Here is a 19,632-nt window from a genome sequence, read left to right on the forward strand (position 1 = left end):
CCAAAAATAAAGAAAAAAGTAAAGTTTGCCTCAAATTTTTAAACACATTTTGATAAATTTTTCATTTTAATTATTGTAATCAGCCAAGAAGAGAAGTAATTACCAGACATATCTTATTTACATCTCTATAACACAAACTTAACATTAGCTTTTACGAGTGGTATGAAGAGGAAAAGCATATTATTCTCTATATAACCCTTTTAACTAGGGCACTGTGTGGTCCTTTTTAAAGGAAAAGCCCAGGGCAACTATATGGTACAATGGATAGAGCACCAGCCCTGGAATTAGGAGGACCTGAGTTCAATTATGACCTCATTCATTTAACACTTACTAGCTGAGTGACCCTGGGCAAGTCACTTAACCCCAGTTCCCTGTACGTAAATCAATGTTTTTTTTAAAAAAAGGAGAAGTGTAGTATGTTCAAAAGTCCACAGAGAACTTATTTCTGTTCTCTTATTTCTTTCACTATATTTTTTCTTTGGTCTTCCATGGTCCTGACTCCAAGGAAGAATTTGTACCATCTCATATTTGTGCTATTACTGAGTATTTCTTCTAGGATTTAGAATGTGTGGTGGTCATGTAAATAAATTTTGAATTACTTCCATTGGAGGACAGGTTAACTTCCTTTTTCAAGTAAATTCTTTTTTTTCCCAAATATATATTCTGATTTTGGGATAATAGTGTGGAGTGCATATAAAAAAGTTTGGAACCAAAATTCTTGAATAGATTTCAAAGGTTAGTGTCTTGCTTCTTTCTTTTTCAGATTATCAGTTTATTAAATGTCTTCACACCACAGAAATCACTGGAAGAATTTCAAGATGTGTAAGTAAAAGGGAGTAATTAAGTTCAAGACATGATAGAAAAATAGAGGACTTAATGATAAGGGAAAGACAATGATTATCAGTTAGTAGGTGCTCTTCTTTCTAGATTATATTTTAAAGACAAAAAACATTAAGGATTTAGGTGTTGGTTTGAATGAAAGAAAATACAATGAGCATGATTCTACTTTTCTCTTTGTGTTTGGAGGACACTTTTGATAATCATGTTCTATATTGGGGGAGGCAAAAGAACACTGAAGTAAGTAAACATCAGGAAATCCAAATTCTAAACACAGTTGCCACCTGTTAAAAAAAGTGATTGATGAATTTTCTCCCAGCTCTTAGACCCACAACATTCTACATTTGGTCTTAACTAAGTCACTTGATCCTTTTTATCTATAAAATGGGGGAAATTATACCTGATTTATTTATCTGAAGGAATTATTGTGATAATCAAATGAGATAATATAGCTAAATATATTTTTGAAAGCTCTAAAGTACTACATAAAAGTAAGGCATGATTATTATGAGGAAATAACTTTAAAAAATTAATAATTAAGCACTAAGAAATCTGCCAATTCAGTATATAAGAAATTTCTCAAAGAGATTTTTTTACTTTATAATAATCTTTGGTTTTAATATTCTACTTAGATATTTAGGAAGGATGAGGAAAAAGAAAGCAAATAATTCTATCACATCTCTAACTGGCATGTGGATCCCTTAGGCAAGCTACCACAGATTAAAGATTTTCTGAGGTTCAGAATCACCTCATAAGCCCAGTGATAACCCATCAACAAATCTAGTGTTATCAATCATCCAGAAGACAAAATTAATTTAAAATAAAGGCATTTAATGAAACAACAGAAAGAAAATCTTTCTTTCATAAACCTGAGGCATATTCTTCCCAAAAAACATTCATTAATAGTGCAAGAAGGTGGATACCCAGGGAACATTCATGAAAGGGCGCATGTGAAGGGAACATATGTGGTCACAGTGAATTTGTTGAGACACACACCAATAGAGAATGTGTTTGGCCAGGTCACTTGCTTGAGAGGGGTGCTAATGTTTCTGATATTATAAAGTCATAGATGTCTTCTGATGATTTCCTCAAACATTTCCATTGTATTTAACATGTTGTAGAATCGCCAGTCAGTCAATAAATATTTATTAAGCGCCTATTATGTGTCAGATATTATGCTAAAAAGCAAAAGACAGATCCTGATCTCAAGGAGCTCACAGTCCAATGGGCAAGACAATTATGAACAAAATACATATATGACAAATTGGGGATAATCATCAGAGGGAAGATCTCATAATAAAAGTGAACCAGAAAATACCTACGTGTAGGAGGTGGGATGTGAAGACTTGAAGAAAGTCTAGGAAGCCAGTAGGCAGAAATGAGGACATGATGGCAGAAGGCATATGGGTAATGTGAGTTAAGAGGGAACAAGTTCTTGGTGAATGGTCTCTTTTTTTTTTTTTTCAGTGAAATCTGTGGCAAGATTCTTAGCTTAGAACATGGGGGAGAGAAAGGGTGGCTGTGGGAGGCTTGAAGAAGGATGAAAATGTTTGGAAGAACTACTCTTGTTAATGGGATAGTGTGGGGGAGATGTGTCATTTCTATTGATTCATGTACATCTAAGAACGGCTCCACTGGAACTGATATATATCTGCTCTGCTTAGCTTCTAACTTCATATGGAGTTCCCAAATGAGCTACTATTTTTTTCCTTGTATTCTTATTTCAGAAATTAATATCATAATTTCCTCTTAGAAATTGTTATGATACTCAATATAAACTTCATTCATAAAAGGTTAATGGTCAAGAAATAAAAAGAGCTTTTTAAGTAATTTTGTAATACTTTTCAGTATCCTCTGCCTTCTGTTTCTTAGCTTTGAGCTTAGAACTTTAAAATTCATAAAAAAAGGGGGAAAAAAGCAGAGGAAGGAATGAAAATAAGGCAGAGCTGACCTTTGTGCAGGTGCCAGTTGGTAGCTCTGTTATTCATTATGCAATTTGGGCTCAAAGAACCCAAACCTAACATATGTAAGAAATCAAGAAGTAGGCTGAAAGAATGAGCAAACAAAAAAAGAATCCCATCATAAAAAGCCATTGTGGTAATAAGGATGCTTCCTCCAATCAAAGACTCAAAGAAAAACATAGCTTGGATAGAAATCAAACCAAAATTCCTATGAGAGATGAAGTAAGATTTTTTTTTAAGTGTTAAAATTATTTTAGATGCCAAATAAGAAGTCTAACAGAGGTGGGGGGGGGGTAGGGGGCAAGAAAAAGAAATGAAAACGATGGAAGAAAGATTTGGAACAAAAATTAACAACTTGGCACAAGAAGAATAAAACTTGACTAAATGGGGGAAAAAATCCCTGAAAATTAAAATGGACTAAATAGAAGCTAATGATTTCAAGAGATGAAAAAGAAAGAAAAAGAGGATCTTCACATAGTCTTTGGACTAGAGAAAAAAAGTCTTTGCTGCTTTCTTCCTGATAATAGAGTTTGCCAGTCCATTTCAGTGTGTGTGTGTGTGTGTACACACACACACACACACAGAGTCATAGATAACAAGGAGATGAATTCAGAATTAATTAAAATGATGCTTCTGTTGATAGAACTAGGTTTGTGGTACTGGTGGCTATCACATTTTCATTCTTAGAAATAATTTTTAATTGTTTCATTTGCTAATTAGCAGAAATGTAAAATTCAAATGAGCAATGATTTCAGAGAAGATTCTATTATATTTAATTTGATTGTTTATTTAAATTATATTTTAAAAATTGATGACTATCATAATCTGGTCATAACATTGAGGATTTACTCTTTAGTTACCTTGTGATGGAATTGATGGATGCAAACTTGTGTCAGGTAATTCAAATGGAATTGGATCATGAGCGCATGTCTTACCTCCTATACCAAATGTTATGTGGAATCAAGCACCTTCATTCTGCTGGGATCATCCACAGGGTAAGAACCCATAATTACTAAAGTTGAATGAATCACCTCTGAATGACAAAGAGTGGATATAATGTTTGGGAAAAGAACAAATAATAATTAAGATTTTATTTTGTTTTTTAGCATTAGTAAAGTTGTGAGTTAGTAGCATGTACTCTTTTCCATGTTTACAAAGGAAAACAAAAAATAGTGATTATATCAGAGTTTATATTTTTTGTTCTTCATCATCTCATTGAAAGTCAATTTCTGCCGTCAGTTTCAGAAGCAGCCTCTTTCTTTCCATCTATTTGATTGACAGAGATTATAGATGCTATGGAAATGAGATAGTCCATTTCTCACAGAATGAAGTGAGCTGCCCTCATTTGCTCATCTTTCCACACTTGATCAGAAATAGAAGCTGTCAGGTGTAACCCTGTGACTATATGGAGAAATGTAAAGGATGATGATAAATTAGATAAGATATCAACAATTTTTTTCCCCAGGAGGAGCTCAAATTTTTTTAAAAAACATACAGAAATAACAGTGAATTTCTTTTCAGGATTGAAAGATGTTCCTGAAAGCAATTTTTTAAAATAAAAAGAATAAACTTTAAAAATTAGTTTTAATAACTAGTTTATTAGATTATTATTAGTTATTAGATTAGCTATAATAATCATAAAACAGTATGGCAGAAACTAATTATTTACTAACTTCTTACATTGTATACTAAGATAAACTCAAAAGGGTACATGATTTAAACATAAAGGGTGATAACATAAGTAAATTAGTAGCACAAGGAATAGTGTACCTGACAGATCTTTGGAGAAGGGAAAAATTTATGGCTAAACAAGAAATACAGAGCACTACAATATGCAAAGTGGATAATTTTGATTATATTAAATTAAAACTTTTGCACAAACAAAAAAAGAATCATTTTATTTCATTTTCAGTTTTTCATAAAACCAGATGCTAGAGGTATAGGTACTCAAATCATGCAAGTGATCAACTTTCCATGCAAATAGAGAAATAGAAGAAAATAATTTTTCTGAGTATTGTTGGTCTTTTCTTCTTTCTTTGTTCCCTGTGGCAGGATTTAAAGCCTAGTAACATTGTGGTGAAGTCTGACTGCACATTGAAAATTCTGGACTTTGGACTGGCCAGGACTGCAGGCACAAGCTTCATGATGACTCCATATGTGGTGACACGATATTACAGAGCACCAGAAGTCATCTTGGGAATGGGCTACAAAGAGAATGGTAGGGATGACCTCCATGGCAAAATCAAAACATGGCAAGGAAAAGAGCTCACCTTCTAAGGAATGAAAAGGAATAGGCTTCTTTTATTTACATTCACAACTTTTTAAAAAATGAATTATTTGGCTTGCTATTTCAAAATTTCTGCTTAGGCTCATTAATTTTTTTTTTTTTTAAAGACTGCAGAAATGTAATCTTTTATAGAGTGTCTACAAGATATCAAATAAAAAGGAAATTCTAGATAAGAGTCTGATTATTAACAATTATAAAGGTAGTTTCTAATTATCATACATTTACCATAGATATTGAGAAAAGACACATTGCTTTTTTGATTGTCATAGAAACAAAATACTGCAGTCCTTTAGTTCAGAATCTGAAGGAAGGGGAAAAATTTATATCCAGCTTTTTTTTTTTTTTTTTTTTTTTTTTTTTTTTTTTTTTACCATTTCACAGATGGGTGATTCAATAAGGAATTAAAAACAGATTTCCAAAATCTTTGGCAAGAATGTCTTCTTTCTTTTCCCATAAGTCAATAGAATAAATTGTTCAGCATATGGAAAGTCATTTTTAATTATTAAATCCTCCTGTCAGCGAAATTAAAGACTTCAGTTGTTTAGAAAAATGCACTAAACTTTTAAAACTGAGATGGAATGTCTGTTATACTATTTATTTACCTCAAGAAGATGTATTTATTTAAATAAAAATACCATATTTATGAAAATTATCACCTATAAAATATTTTCCAGATTGGATTCATCAAGTAAAACTTCATTAACTGAGAAATAAGTTAATTTAATTAAGCATAACTTCAATTAGGCAGTATTCTACCAAATCACTTTGACCAGATAAATTTAAAAATAAGTTAGTATGTTGAAATAAGCCCATAGCTAAAAAGCTGCTGTAGTATTTATTTATAAATAATTCTCATTTTAAAAGACAATTTTATTTTGTTTTTTAGAGGCAGCAAGGTGGTGCAATGGATAGAGCAGTGAGCCTAGAGAAAAGGACAACTACCTCTCTTATTTACTAATGAAGATATTCATGAAGTTTTCATTTCACTCAGATTTTTACTATCATTTTAAAAATGACTTTTCATTTAGTTCTGCAGACAAACTTTTTCATAAGACTATATTAATTGTTGCCCCTGTCAGACAAAACACATTCTGGGTGGTATACAGGAAGCATTTTTGTGTATTTGTTCATAAGAGAAAAAATTGTTGAGCTGTTTGGAAAGTCTTGACAATAACAGTTACTAAGGTTAGTAAGATCTGAATTCTAAGATAGTTTTTACCAAAAGTAATGGAATTCTAGGTCTTTCTTTAAGTCATAAGTAAAAAAAAAGTGTTTATTATTTAACAAAGAAGCCAGAGGTGGAAGCAAGGTTAGTTGGGGGAATCTTCTCAAACTTAGCAAATAAAATTTTTAGATTAAAAGGAGACTAATTTTAAAAAGAAAGACGAGAATTGAAAGTGTAATTGAGGATTTAAATTCACCTCTTCCATTTCTTTTCTTCAGATTCATGCTGTAATATTGACATGAGGTCTTCCCACTCTCCTCTTTCCCTCTTTAGCACTTCTATGAGTTACTTAGAAATTCATATTACAGTTGATTGTATCAGACTACTAAGTCCAAGCATTTGGTCCTTTACTCTCCTTGGAAACATGGAAGCTTTTAGTCAGGAGGGAGCTAATTATCCCTCTCTTCTCACACATGACCCAGCCATCTTAAGCACCCATTACTTCCTCCTCTTTTCCTAAAAGAAATATTTTAGCCTTATTTTACTTTATAGGAAAAAAATCCTTTGCTTTATTTTTTGTATAATAAAAGAGAGGAAAAGCAAGGGGAATAAATTATAGAACCTATAAAACAGTGAGGGTTCCAATTGGCAAAATAAACTTTCTAGAATACCAGTAAAAAAAAAAAAAAGGCAAATTCATTTTGCTTCTGTGATAAAAATACTCTTTCACTATGAATTTTGACTTAGATTTTTTTGGAAAATGAAAAATGGAAAAACAGTGTCTAAATGTTGTCCTATAAATATTGTCAAACCAGAAGAACAAAGCCATGGTCAAATTCTTCAGAGATTTTTAAGCCATTTTTACAGTTTTTTCAAAGCCCAAGTCTGCTGAACTCCAATTTTGAGCACACACTATTATTAGATATTCCTGAAAATGGCAACAAAGCCCTGCCTAGGTTGATTAATATTCTTTTTGTTCCTTTTATGGATAAAAATCAAAGAGTCATACTCAAGCCTATAGTTATTTTAGAGGGGAATATAAAAGAACAATAGATTTCCCTTTTCTTTAGCAGGGTTCAGTTCTTTATCAGCTTATTGCTTTAAGAAATACAGATCGCTTTCATGTTAATACCCTTTCAAGTGGTCGATCTTAAAGATATTTAGCTTGTCTAGGTTTCTTTGTTGTTTGATAGTTTTATTTTGCTTTACCTGTTACCAATGTCAGAGAAGATCTCTGACCCAAAAAACAAACAAAAAAAAAAAAAACACACTTGTTCATTTAATTTCAACGAAAAACTCTAAAGATAAAAGAATTGTTTGTTGATTTAATCTAAATTCTTACAATTGTAGCTCTTTTATCAATATTTTAAGCTACTGAATTCTCTTCCCCCCCCCCCCTTTTTTTTTGGTCCTTGATGTATGGGAATTAAAAAGTGTTATTCTCTGATCAACATATTTTCTCTTCTTTTTCAAGAATCAATTAATTGTCTTCGTTAACTTTGCTTTTTTTTCTCCCCTTCTTCACTGTCCTAATTTCTGGTGTTCTAGTGGATATATGGTCTGTAGGATGCATTATGGGAGAAATGGTTCGTCACAAAATCCTCTTTCCAGGAAGGGATTGTATCCTTTGCTTTTTGTTTCAGTTTCACCTATTTTATCTTAACCCTCTAAAACTTATTCTGCACATACCAGAACTGAAAAGGTAGGAGAAAAAAGTTGACTAGAATGATATTTATGTTTCTGAATTTGACCAGTACCTGGAGAAAAAGCAGAATGAAAATTAAATGATATTATGGTTGTTTTAATTAGATTTTAAATTATGTTTTTCTTAAATACTTCATCTTATTTCCCCCAAACAATGTGACATACTCTCTGTCTTATGGAAATGAAGGAAATCTAGATCAGAAAATGGTAAATAAATTTGATAGCATTATTATATTAATTAAGAGGGAGCCCCAATCCTTTCCCCCAATATGTTGGTTCCTTTCCTTATATGACTATTGTCATATAGGAATATAGGAATGCATGAATTTGTGTTGGTACGAATTTAAATTTGTCTTGATGCAATATGGACTCCTATATGGGTCAATATAGCAATTTTCCCTCTAAAAACAATTGACTTGTACATTTTAAATGTCAACAGTTAGGTTTCCAGTAGCTCAAGATCTATATGATTCAGAAATAGAACATTCCTTTCTCAAGATCAAGGTTCACCAACATTATTCTTTCCCCATCTGAGTTCAGCATTTTAAGCATCACCATTGACAAGTCCTGCCAATATTGCTTATACTATATTCTATCTGACTTTGTGAGGGAAGTTATCTTGGTCTTATTGTATTTAAGATGACAGTTATTTTTAAATCAAGGGAGAAAGAAAATAATTGCTTTTCAGACCTTTCTAAAAACCAAGGCACTGGATTTGCAGGTGGGATGGATAAATAAAAATATACATATAAAAAAAATTCACAAGCATGAAAAGTGAAAAAGTAGTGGGTCTGGAGTAAGAGGATATGGGTTCAAATCCTACTTCAGGTACTTACTACCTGTATAATATTAGGCAAATCATCACTGTCTAGATCTCAATTTCCTCTTTTATAAAAGGACAGAGTTGGATTAGATGGCCTTCAAGGTTCTTTCAAGCTATTGATCTATAGTCCAAAGATAAGAAACTGTTTTATTTTCCAAAGAACAGATGCTAATTTGGCAGTTTATTAATCAGAATACTTAAATGGCTGGCATGTCTATATTTTTGCTCATAATGATGCCTAAAATTCTGCAGGATATCTAAGAATAGTCCAAATTAAAATGATTCATTTTTATTTTTAAAATAAAAAAGATTAAATTAGTTTCAGTTCAGTTTTAAGATTAATCATATTTTAGTTTATTTCAGCCCTTTTGTAACCGGTAGTCCTTATTTGATATCTAATTTACTGTCCCTTTAGTGTTTGTTGTTGAGGTAAGTCTGATCAGAGCGAAAGGGTTTTCTCATAAAATTAGGTGTTGATATGGAACTATGCCCCAAAGGCTACCAACTGTGCATACCCAGAAGTGTCTCTGTATCTCAAAACCATAAAAAGACAAAGGAACCCACATGTGCAAAAATGTTTGTGGCAGCCCTTTTTGTAAGGACAAGGAACTGAAAGCTGAGTGGAGGCCCATCAATTGGAGAATGACTATATAAATTATGGTATATGAATGTTATGGAGTATTATTGTCATGGAAATGACCAGCAGGATGATTTCAGAGAGTTCTGGAGAGACTTACAGGAACTGATGCTAAGTAAAGTAAGTAGAACCAAGAGAACATTGTACATGGCAACAACAAGATTATATAATGATCAATTCTCATGGACATGATTCTTTTCCACAGAGAGGTGATTCAGGCCAGTTCCAATGGTTTTGTAATGGAGAGAGCCACTTACACCCGGAGAAAGGGTTGTGAGGACTGAATGTGAATCACAACATAGTATTTTCATCTATTTTGTTGTTGTTTGTTTGCTTTTTGTTTTCTTTCTCATTTTTTCCTTTTTGATCTGATTTTTCTTGTGCAGCATGATAATTGTGGAAATATGTATGAAAGAATTGCACATGTTTATATTGGATTACTTGTGTCTGAGGGAGCAGATTTGGGGGAAGGGAAGGAGAAAAAACTTTGAAACACCAAGGTTTTCTAAGAGTGAATGATGAAAACTACCTATGCATGTATTTTGAAAATAAAAAGCTTTTAAATAATAAAATTAGGTGCTGAGAGACAAACAATTGATGATTTTGAATATGATGAATCGAATATTATAAATAGGGAAGCTAGAGATAGTAAAATTATGGTATGAATATAGGTCAAATATAAATATTTGGGGAGAGACAGAGAGAGAGACACTCAGAGATAGACAGACACTCAGAGAGGCAGAAATACAGAGTCAGAGAAACAGAAAGAGAGACAGAATGAGAGATAGTAAAAAAAGAGGACATGTTTCAGAAGTATATCAGTTATATCAGCTGAAACTGGAAATAGTTGATATTTCAGACACTAGAACTCTAAAGGGCAGGTGCAGCTTTCTTGGCTTTGGGATAATAGGCCAGAGAGACAACATGGTATAGGAGATAGACAATTGTTCTCTAAGGCAAGAGTTCTATCTCTGACATATACTGACTTGTGTGATCCTGGACAAGGTCATTACATGTAAGTGTTCTGAATAATGCTGGAAAACTATGATGCAGGCTTGCAATGGTAGAAGTAATATCCTCTTCTGGAAAGTCTGTGTACTAATTCCTATGTTCCCTACTAATAGTCTTAGAAAGATTTAATTGAATATAATTATTCAGAGGAATTCTATTCCCAAGCTATTCTGGGTAATGAACAACCACTTTAAATGTTTCAAGTATATAATGGTATTGTTATTTGTACCAAGACAAGAAATAGAAATCACATTCCATTTCTTCATAAACATTAGTCTGTTCCATTAGCTCTCACATAGAAGTAGAGCTGGTTATGTGCTTTCATTGGCATAATTAAATCTTGGAACATGAAGTACTCTCTACCAGTTCAGGTTAATAAATCAGCATAATAGGCATTTTGGTTTTTTTTTTTTTTTCAAAATCTAAGAAAAAAGAAACCTCAGAGACATATTAACATCAATATTTTTTTTGAAAGAAAATTTAAAACCTTTTTTATTTTCAAAGCATATGCATAGTTTTCAGCATTTACTCTTGAAAAATCTTGTGTTCCAAATCTTTCTCTCTTCCTTCCTTGTGTTTCAATTTTTCCCCTTTCTCCCAACCCCTCCCCTAAATGGCAAGTAATCCAATATATGTTAAACTTTCTTCCCCCTCCCCTAGATATACAATAAACAAGAAAAATCAGATCAAAAAGGAAAAAATGAGAAAGAAAACAAAATGCAAGCAAACAATAACAAAAAAGTGAAAAAATCAGTATTTTAAAAACCTAAGTAGAAAAAATTGGGATGAGAAAACCACATACAGCATTTTTCTGTATTTCTTAGTATATAAATTTAATACACTGAGTAGGAAACTCTTTTTTCTAATTGCAGTTCAGCAAGTGTTCTGTAACTGAAATTGCCATTGAGATGGCTTAACTAAAGACATTCAGAGGGATGTGCTCTTGACAAAAATAGAGAAATTCAGAATAAGGATGGGCCTGAAGGGAGAAAAAGGAGTTCAGTTTTGAACATATTAAATTTGATATTTCTATGAGATATCCAGTTTAAAATGTTCAAGTAGGGGAATGTTAAGTATAATATTAGAGCTCAAAAGAGAAACATTAGAGCTAGAAATAAAATACTTATCTGGAAATCATCAACATAGAGGTGACAATTGAATTCCAATTAGGATAAAGTCATCAAGAACTTTGAGAAAAGAGAAAACATGTATAGTAGTGGATGGATGATTCAATGATGACCCAGAAAAGGAAATTGGGAAGGAGCAGTCAAAAGATAAGAAGAGAAAAAAAAAAAATCATGAAAATTCAATGAAGGGAGAGTACATAGGAGGAAAATGTAAAGTTATCAAAGACCAATGTTCCAAGAGGTTCTCTGAAGGACTGACAAAAGGCTATCAGATTTGACAATTATGATAGCCCTGGTAACTTTAGAAAATGCAGTTTCAGTTGAACGGTGAGGTTGGAAACCGCAGAACCAAAAAGAGTGGAGGCATAACTTTTTCTTTTCTTGAGTTTGACTATGAAAAGGAAGAGAAATATATACCAATAGTTTATTTCTTTCTTCCCTTTCTCCCCAAACCCACCCTTCTTCTGAACTTTTCTATTTCTGTCAAGAGTACCACCATCCTCACACTTAGTTTGGTTAACTTCTCATTCTCCTCTACTCCATTTCTACTCAATGGACACATTTTGCCTTTTCTATCTTTTGTCCGTGCCTTCATGACTTCTTTTTTTTTTATTTTTAAAATTATTTTATTTTATTTTATTATTATAGCTTTTTATTTACAAGTTATATGGGTAATTTTACAGCACTGACAATTCCCAAATCTTTGGTTCCAATTTTTCCCCTCCTTCCCCTCATCCCCTCCCCAAGATGGCAGGTTGACCAATACATGTTAAATATGTTAAAGTATAAATTAAATACAATATAAGTATACATGTCCAAACAATTATTTTGCTGTACAAAAAGAATTGGACTTTGAAATAGTGTACTATTAGCCTGTGAAGGAAATAAAAAATGCAGGTGGACAAAAAATATAGGGATTGGGAATTCTATGTAATGGTTCATAGTCATCTCCCAGAGTTCTTTTGCTGGGTATAGTTGGTTCAATTCATTACTGCTCTATTGGAACTGATTTGGTTCATCTCATTGTTGAAGAGGGTCACGTCCATCAGAGCCTTCATGACTTCTTGTTTGAACTATTTCATTTGCCTCTTAATTCTTCTCTATTACCATCTTCACACAACTGCCAAAATAATTTTCCTAATGCATAAATCTCAATGTGTCAGTTACCTACCTATAAACTATATTGGTTACCTCCTATTTTGGGGACCAAATATAAACTCCTTTTGTTGGCATTTATAGCACTTTCAATCAATAGTTGTCAGAAATGGTAAAAATCAACTGAGGATTTTTCTTAAGTATAAGGAGAATGGGGCATATTCTGCAGGCATCATGGAAGAAACCAGTAGAGAGGAAAAAATTTCCATTAAAGTGTGGAATAGCAACTTCATCAAGATTAACATCTACAAAGCTACAGATATTTCCTGAAATTTTGACAAGTATGTGGAGGGAACTCTTTCACCTCTGCCTTTGTTTCCCAACTCTTAGTACAGTGTCTGACAGAGCAGACTTTTAGATCAATTGATTAATTATGCTATGACTGAACCTCAGACTTAAATATGCCTTTTGTTTTCATCAAGGAAAAAATGAGTTCTTCAGTCTTATATTATTAAACATTGTAAATGCCATAAAACCCAAATAATGGGACAAGATCTTTTCTCTTTTAAAAAAATAGCTTTTTATTTTTTCAAAATACATGTAAAAATAGTTTTCAGCATTCACCCTAGCAAAACCTTGTATTCTAATTTTTTCTCCTCCCCTCTACTCTTCCTCCCCCGCCCCCCAGACAATAAGTAATCCAATATAGGTTAGCCATGTTCAATTCTTCTAAACATCTTTCCACATTTAAAATATTTTCTCTTAATATTCTTTGAAAGCCATCACTTCATATTACTGCACATTATAATTAAATTGATCCACTAGACTATTTCCAATTTTATAATTTCCACATGGCAGTATTCTTTTTAGCTTCTACTTTGGTTTTTCAAGAATTAATCAGGCTTGTCTTTTTCCCTGCAAAGGTCTTTTATCTTTTCAATGTTATTGTTTAAAATAGTTCAGAATGTTAAAGGATCATTTGTGGTTAAAGTATCAAATAGTATGCAAGCACTCATATCAAAGTATCTCTGATTCCCAAGAATATGCTTACTTGGAATATGCTCTCTTTGGAAGCTAATTTGAAATTTTTGTTTCATTAAAAAAAAAAAGAAAATTGGTTTGTTATGCAAATAAGCTAGGAAAACTCAACCAGTCTTACAGGTGAATAAATGAATGTCTCAGCTGACAAGAGGTATTGTAATAAACTTCTTACCACCTGGATTAATCGAAGAGAGAGCATGAGAAACTCTAGTGATGAGAAATGATTCAAAGGAATAGTTGAAATTCTGTTTGGAAATCTTGGATTTGAAGAACCATGGTGACATGTCTTCCCTCAGGATTCCTACCAAGCATAATCGTTTCCAGCAGTGGGTGATACTATTACAGGATTTTAAAATATTCTTGAAGTAGATGAAAGTAGAAATAATATATATTCACTACAATATCTTGAAAATCTAAAAATAGCAATTTCTAGTTATGAGGAATGGTTATTTGTTTATTATTATAACTTAGAATTCACCTCTTAGTTTTTGTAACTTATTTTGATTGAGATTATTCATTCACAATATTTTAATATTGTAGCTAGGTGGCAAAGTGGATAGAGCTTTGGGCCTAAAGACAGGAAGACCTAATTTCAAATGTGGCCTCAGACACTAGTTGGGTGATCCTGGGCAGATCATTTGACCTTATTTGTCTCAGCTTCCTCATTTGTAAAATGAACTGGAGAAGAAAATCGTAAATACTCCAGCATCTTTGACAAAAACAAACAAACAAAAATCCAAATGGAGTTTAAGAAAGTCTTACTTGATTGGAAAGACAGAACAACAACAAATACTTTAATGCTGTGGTTCTCTTCTGAGCAGAGATGACATACCAAATGACATATATAGAACACAGATGGTATGGAAAACAGATGCTTATTCACTTTAGAGATTAAGCCCACTGGTATGTGGCCCATTTTTATTTTATAGTATTATGCAATCTCTCTCTTTTTTTTGTATTATATCATTTTTAAGCACCCAATTTGAACTTTTTAATAGAATTGGCAAAAAAAATTGAAGGGTAGATTATAGAATAAAGTAGGAAAATAAAAAATTACCAGAATAATATTTCCTTTTAAAAATAATTTAAAATAGATTTTGGGTATTATTTAAGAAATATATTACACACACACAGAAAGAGAGAGAGAGAGAGAGAGAGAGAGAGAGAGAGAGAGAGAGAGAGAGAGAGAGAGAGAGATTGATTGATTTCTGTTTTTGTTTTTGGCATGGCTTTATTCAATTTGTCCCTCCTTAGCAGTCTCTCCCCATCACTCTAGTTTTCTATTTTACAATTTGATAATGGCAGATAAAAAAAAAATATGTTTTAACTACATCTTAAATTTCATGGAGTTAGTTCAGGTGTGCACATTTATTCCATATTGAACCATCCTATTTTAAAAGTTAGCTTTTGTTACCATTGTAAAACAACTAACTTGTGTAAAAGAATCATATTCTGGGGCTGGCCCATAATAAGTGCTTTTTTAGTAATTGATTGATGATGAAATAGATACAAGATTTTCTACTTAGAAACTGCATGGATAGGATTTAATGAAACGGAGGCAGTATATTTCAAACCATTTATTTTAAAATTAGAATTACCTTTCTGTTTTATTCAAATTTATAGATAAAAATAAATATATTTCATATGGAACACGTTTTCTTTTGCCCTCTCAGCTATTTTTTTAAAGCACATTATTTGAAAGAAGGTAAAAACTAGTTTGCATACTTTTCAAGCTAAAATGCAATCCAGACTCATTTATAATACAAATCATTAGGTTCCTAGTGAATAAATAGAAATTAATCTTTGGAAAAATAGGCAAGATGAAGCATTTACTCAGAATTGCAAAGTCACATTATTATTAGAATACATTAGCTACGAAAGGATAGCTAATGTTAGTTCAATAACAGAGTAATGAGGGGAGGATTATGCTTGGTGTCCTGAGCAGTAGTTTACTGACATGCAAAGGCTGTCATTAGAAATAAATAATATAAAGCTAGCCTTCTATTTTGTAACACATTTGTAACACATCTTCATTTATTTGTTCTACTGCTATTGTGTTCTTTTTTTTTTTCACTTGATATATGATTATTACAGTGCATATCTGAAAAAAATGATTAAAGGGAAAGTGCATTCTTTAGCACTGATCTTGTCCTTCTTGCAATGACGGGTAGGGACAGGTGCTATTTTCACTCCTTCCCTTATTATTCCTGTAGGGATTGCTGTCAAGATATGTATACTTATATAGATATGTACACACACACACATACACATACTCATTTACACACACATACATATATGCATAGATATAAGTAACAAATATCTATCTAGTTGGATATGTATTTATATCTCAACATATCTATGCTACACTGTATATTTTTGGACAGCAACTAGATGTATCTTGAATCAAACAAAAATATCGTTTATAAACAATGTCCTATACCTTAGTATAGGATAATATATAAATAGATATGTTTTATATAGATACATTTATATATATATATTATCTTACTGTTCTTAAATTTCTTAAAGACTACAAAGCCAAATGTTTACAAGCTATGCCATATTAGAATATATTTGTATCCTGGTAAAAGTCTTAGATAAATAACACAGTAAATACCACCTATGAAGTTGGATGTGTGATGCTAAAAGGCTGGCCCTACCTTAGCATTTTTTGTAATTATCAATTGTTAATTATATTTTATAAGGATTTTTTTTTAGCAACGAAAACATTTAAATAAAAACATTGTTAAAATTTTGGGTTTAAAATTTGAATTTATTTTTAACATAACTCAAGTAGTATCAATATTTATTAGAATTTTTTTATTCAATTACTCATGTTCTTCCACAAATAACATCAGTCTGTTTATTACAGCTTTCTTTTCCCCACAGATATTCATGTAAGAATTTCTCTTGAAAACTAGCTAATTAAGCTTTTATTTCTTTTATGGTTTTTGATGAGGCAATGATGATGTCCATTCTCATCTATTCCTAATAAATAATATATTCAGTTCTTGCATTTTTCCCCATAGTAGCAAAAACTTTACTCATTCACTCTTTTCAGGGAAAGAGCAGTATGAATTATGGAAAATTAGAACCAAATATTTTTCAGAGAAATTCTACTTAATTATTTCAGAGATCTTGCCATCTTCCCTATAAACAAAAAAACAAAATATTGCTTTCTCATGCAGCCTCCTGGATTATCACATCTTTAGTTTATTTATGGCTTATTTATGATTATGCTATCACATTATAACTGATCAAGACATGCTTTTCCAGTGTGACATATAGATAGGGCTTTATGGGAGTGCTTTGAATTATATCAGTGTATTATTGCATTATAACTGAGTAAGTGTAAAAATCAAATTAAATTCTTGAATTTTGTTATAAACTTTACTTTTCCTTAGTTTATAGAAATCATTTTAGTGCAAAAAAGAATGGGAAATGTCAGTAAATAATCATTCATTAAGCTCCTTTTATATTCCAAGCACTATGTTAAGAAGGGAAAAGAACAGTCCCTGCTTTCAAGGAACTTAGAAAATAATGAGGAGAGACACCATGCAAACAACTAGGTTCAATCAAGATTTAGACTAGACAAATTGGAGATAATCAAAAGAGGGAAGGAGCTAGAATTAAAAGGGTTTAAGGAATCCTTCCTGTTGAAGGTAGAATTTTAGCTAGGTCTTGAAGGAAGCCAGGGAAACCAGAAGGCAAAGATGAGGAGAGGATGGAGTGTCTTACTGAGGAATAGTATGGAGACCAATATCACTGGATTGCAGAATTCTTTGTGAGGTGTATGATGAGTTGTGTTTGTTGGGGGTTGGGTTGGAGCAGAGGAAGCTGGAATAGGTGCTTCCAGGTCATGTGTGGCTTTGAACACCAAAAGAAGGTTTGCCTAGAGGCATTAGAGAGTCACTGGAGTTTACTGAGGTGTGATTGAGAATGGGGTTGGGGAGTGATATAATCAGACTTGGACCTTAAGAACATCTCTTTGGCACCTGAATGGAAGATGGGACTTGTGTAAGCAAGAAGTGGCCTTGACTATACTACTGACTAGCTAATTTTCAGACTTTTTTTTGCCCCTGAGGCAATTGGGGTTAAGTGACTTGCCCAGGCTCACACAGCTAGGAAGTGTTAAGTGTCTGAGTCCAGATTTGAACTCGGGTCCTCCTGACTTCAGGGGTGGCGTTCTATGCACTGTGCCACCTAGCTGCCCCCAATTTTCAAACTTTTGATAATTGCTTGGAGCAAAGACAATGTCTGTTTTTATTTAGTTTGAATTTTTCTGAAAAGACATGTATTTGGAAGACTTCTGTGTTCCTCCCATGATGATATTTTCCTGAACCAAAAATTGAGAATGTAATTCCTTTAAACAACATTATTTAAAAAAAAATAAAAAATCTTATTAGAAATTCACTTTCTTTTCTGGGTATTAGAAAATACAAGGTGTATGGTAGCCATTCATACTACATAAAAGAATTTTTTTAAATACACATAAATGACACAAGAAATTTACAAACATAACTACCCCAAAATTGGCAGTAATCAAACTAATAACATATGTAATTCTAATATGCAAGTTCTTTGGAAAATATTATAACAAGTATCTTATTTTATGTAGTAAATTTATTTATAAAGAGTTGACTTTTTGCAAGTCAAGTCATATTTTAAATTCCCAAAGGTAGCTTTGAACTTTATATATTAAATTACATAGAACTGTCCAAATGGATTTAGCCACAATTTTTTTTTTATCTTTTTCAATCCATTCATGACACATTTCCCAATATCATAATAAAATCATTTTATAAAGGAAATAATTACTTCTTAATTCATCTTTGGTTGAGTTACAACTTAGAAAAGCATAGACTCATAGTTGGAAGGAATCTTAGGAGTTGCCTTTAAATGAAGGAATCAATTGTATAATATCAATGTTGGGGAGTCCATTACCTCATAAGATTCCTATTGCTTACCATTTTTAACACAATTCTAATTGTTAGGCATTCCTTTTTTATATTATCAAAATGTGCTTCTTTTTATTGCCATTTATCCTTCTTGTCTCCTATGCAGCCTAGTAAAAATTTATTAGTTGTTTCACACAATAGACCTTAAAATATTTTGCAGAAGCTATCATATTTCTATAAGTATTCTATAGGGAAAACATCTTTACTTCCTTCAACCAATCCTTGTGATATAATTATATTTATATTTACCAATTTAAGATCTACTGAGTAACAAGTCCTTTCCCCAGAATAACTCCCTAATAAGAATAGACATTTGATTTCATCACTATTTCTCAGATGAGAATATAGATGTTCAACAGGGTTAAGAAATCACTTAAACTTTATTTGCCTTAATAAACTGGGAAAGAAAATAGCAAATCACTTCATTATCTTTGCCAAGAAAATTTCATAGACAATATGGTCCACAGCATTATAAAGAATTGGGTACAAGTGAACTACTGAACAACATACATACATTAGAATCTTATTAGAGTTCTGTGTGTCTCTCTGTCTTGTCTCTGTGTCTCTGTTTCCATCTCTGTATCTCTTTCTGTCTCTTTCAGATTCAGGCTCTTCTCTAAGAGTGATGGCTGTTGTTTTTTTCCTAGTTAGTTATATAATTACTTATCCTAGTTACATCAGTTTTGTTACTGCAAGAGTTTTTCAATTTCATGTTCTTGAAATTGTATTTTGCCACTATCTCGTAAGCATTTATTCTTACCCTTAGTTGTGAAAGGGATATAATTGTTTGCTTTCTAATATTTTTATGGTCTGATATTTAATATTCAGATCACATTTCCAGTTTTTGAATTTATTGTGGTTCATTGTATAAGATTTTGTTTCAAATATAATTTTTGCTAAATTGCTTTCCAGTTTTCCTAGCAATCCTTGTCATATGGAAATTCTTTCCCAAATAATTTATATTTGGGGTTTTATGGAATACTGGG

At 32.0% G+C, this 19,632-nt stretch overlaps 1 protein-coding gene across 5 annotated transcripts in view; it reads left to right on the forward strand.

Moving 5' to 3' along the window:
- MAPK10 (mitogen-activated protein kinase 10) overlaps positions 1-19,632 on the forward strand; it is a 164,134-nt gene that overhangs the window by 112,362 nt on the left and 32,140 nt on the right. For all 5 annotated transcript variants that reach the window (XM_031943141.1, XM_031943138.1, XM_031943140.1 and 2 more), the window contains 4 exons: positions 764-822; positions 3,655-3,793; positions 4,851-5,016; positions 7,799-7,870. In XM_031943141.1, coding sequence (XP_031799001.1) covers positions 764-822; positions 3,655-3,793; positions 4,851-5,016; positions 7,799-7,870 — 436 coding nt within the window. The remainder of the gene's footprint in view (positions 1-763; positions 823-3,654; positions 3,794-4,850; positions 5,017-7,798; positions 7,871-19,632) is intronic.

Source organism: Sarcophilus harrisii, chromosome 6, assembly GCF_902635505.1.
Source record: "Sarcophilus harrisii chromosome 6, mSarHar1.11, whole genome shotgun sequence".
NCBI classification, from domain to species: Eukaryota; Metazoa; Chordata; class Mammalia; order Dasyuromorphia; family Dasyuridae; genus Sarcophilus; species Sarcophilus harrisii.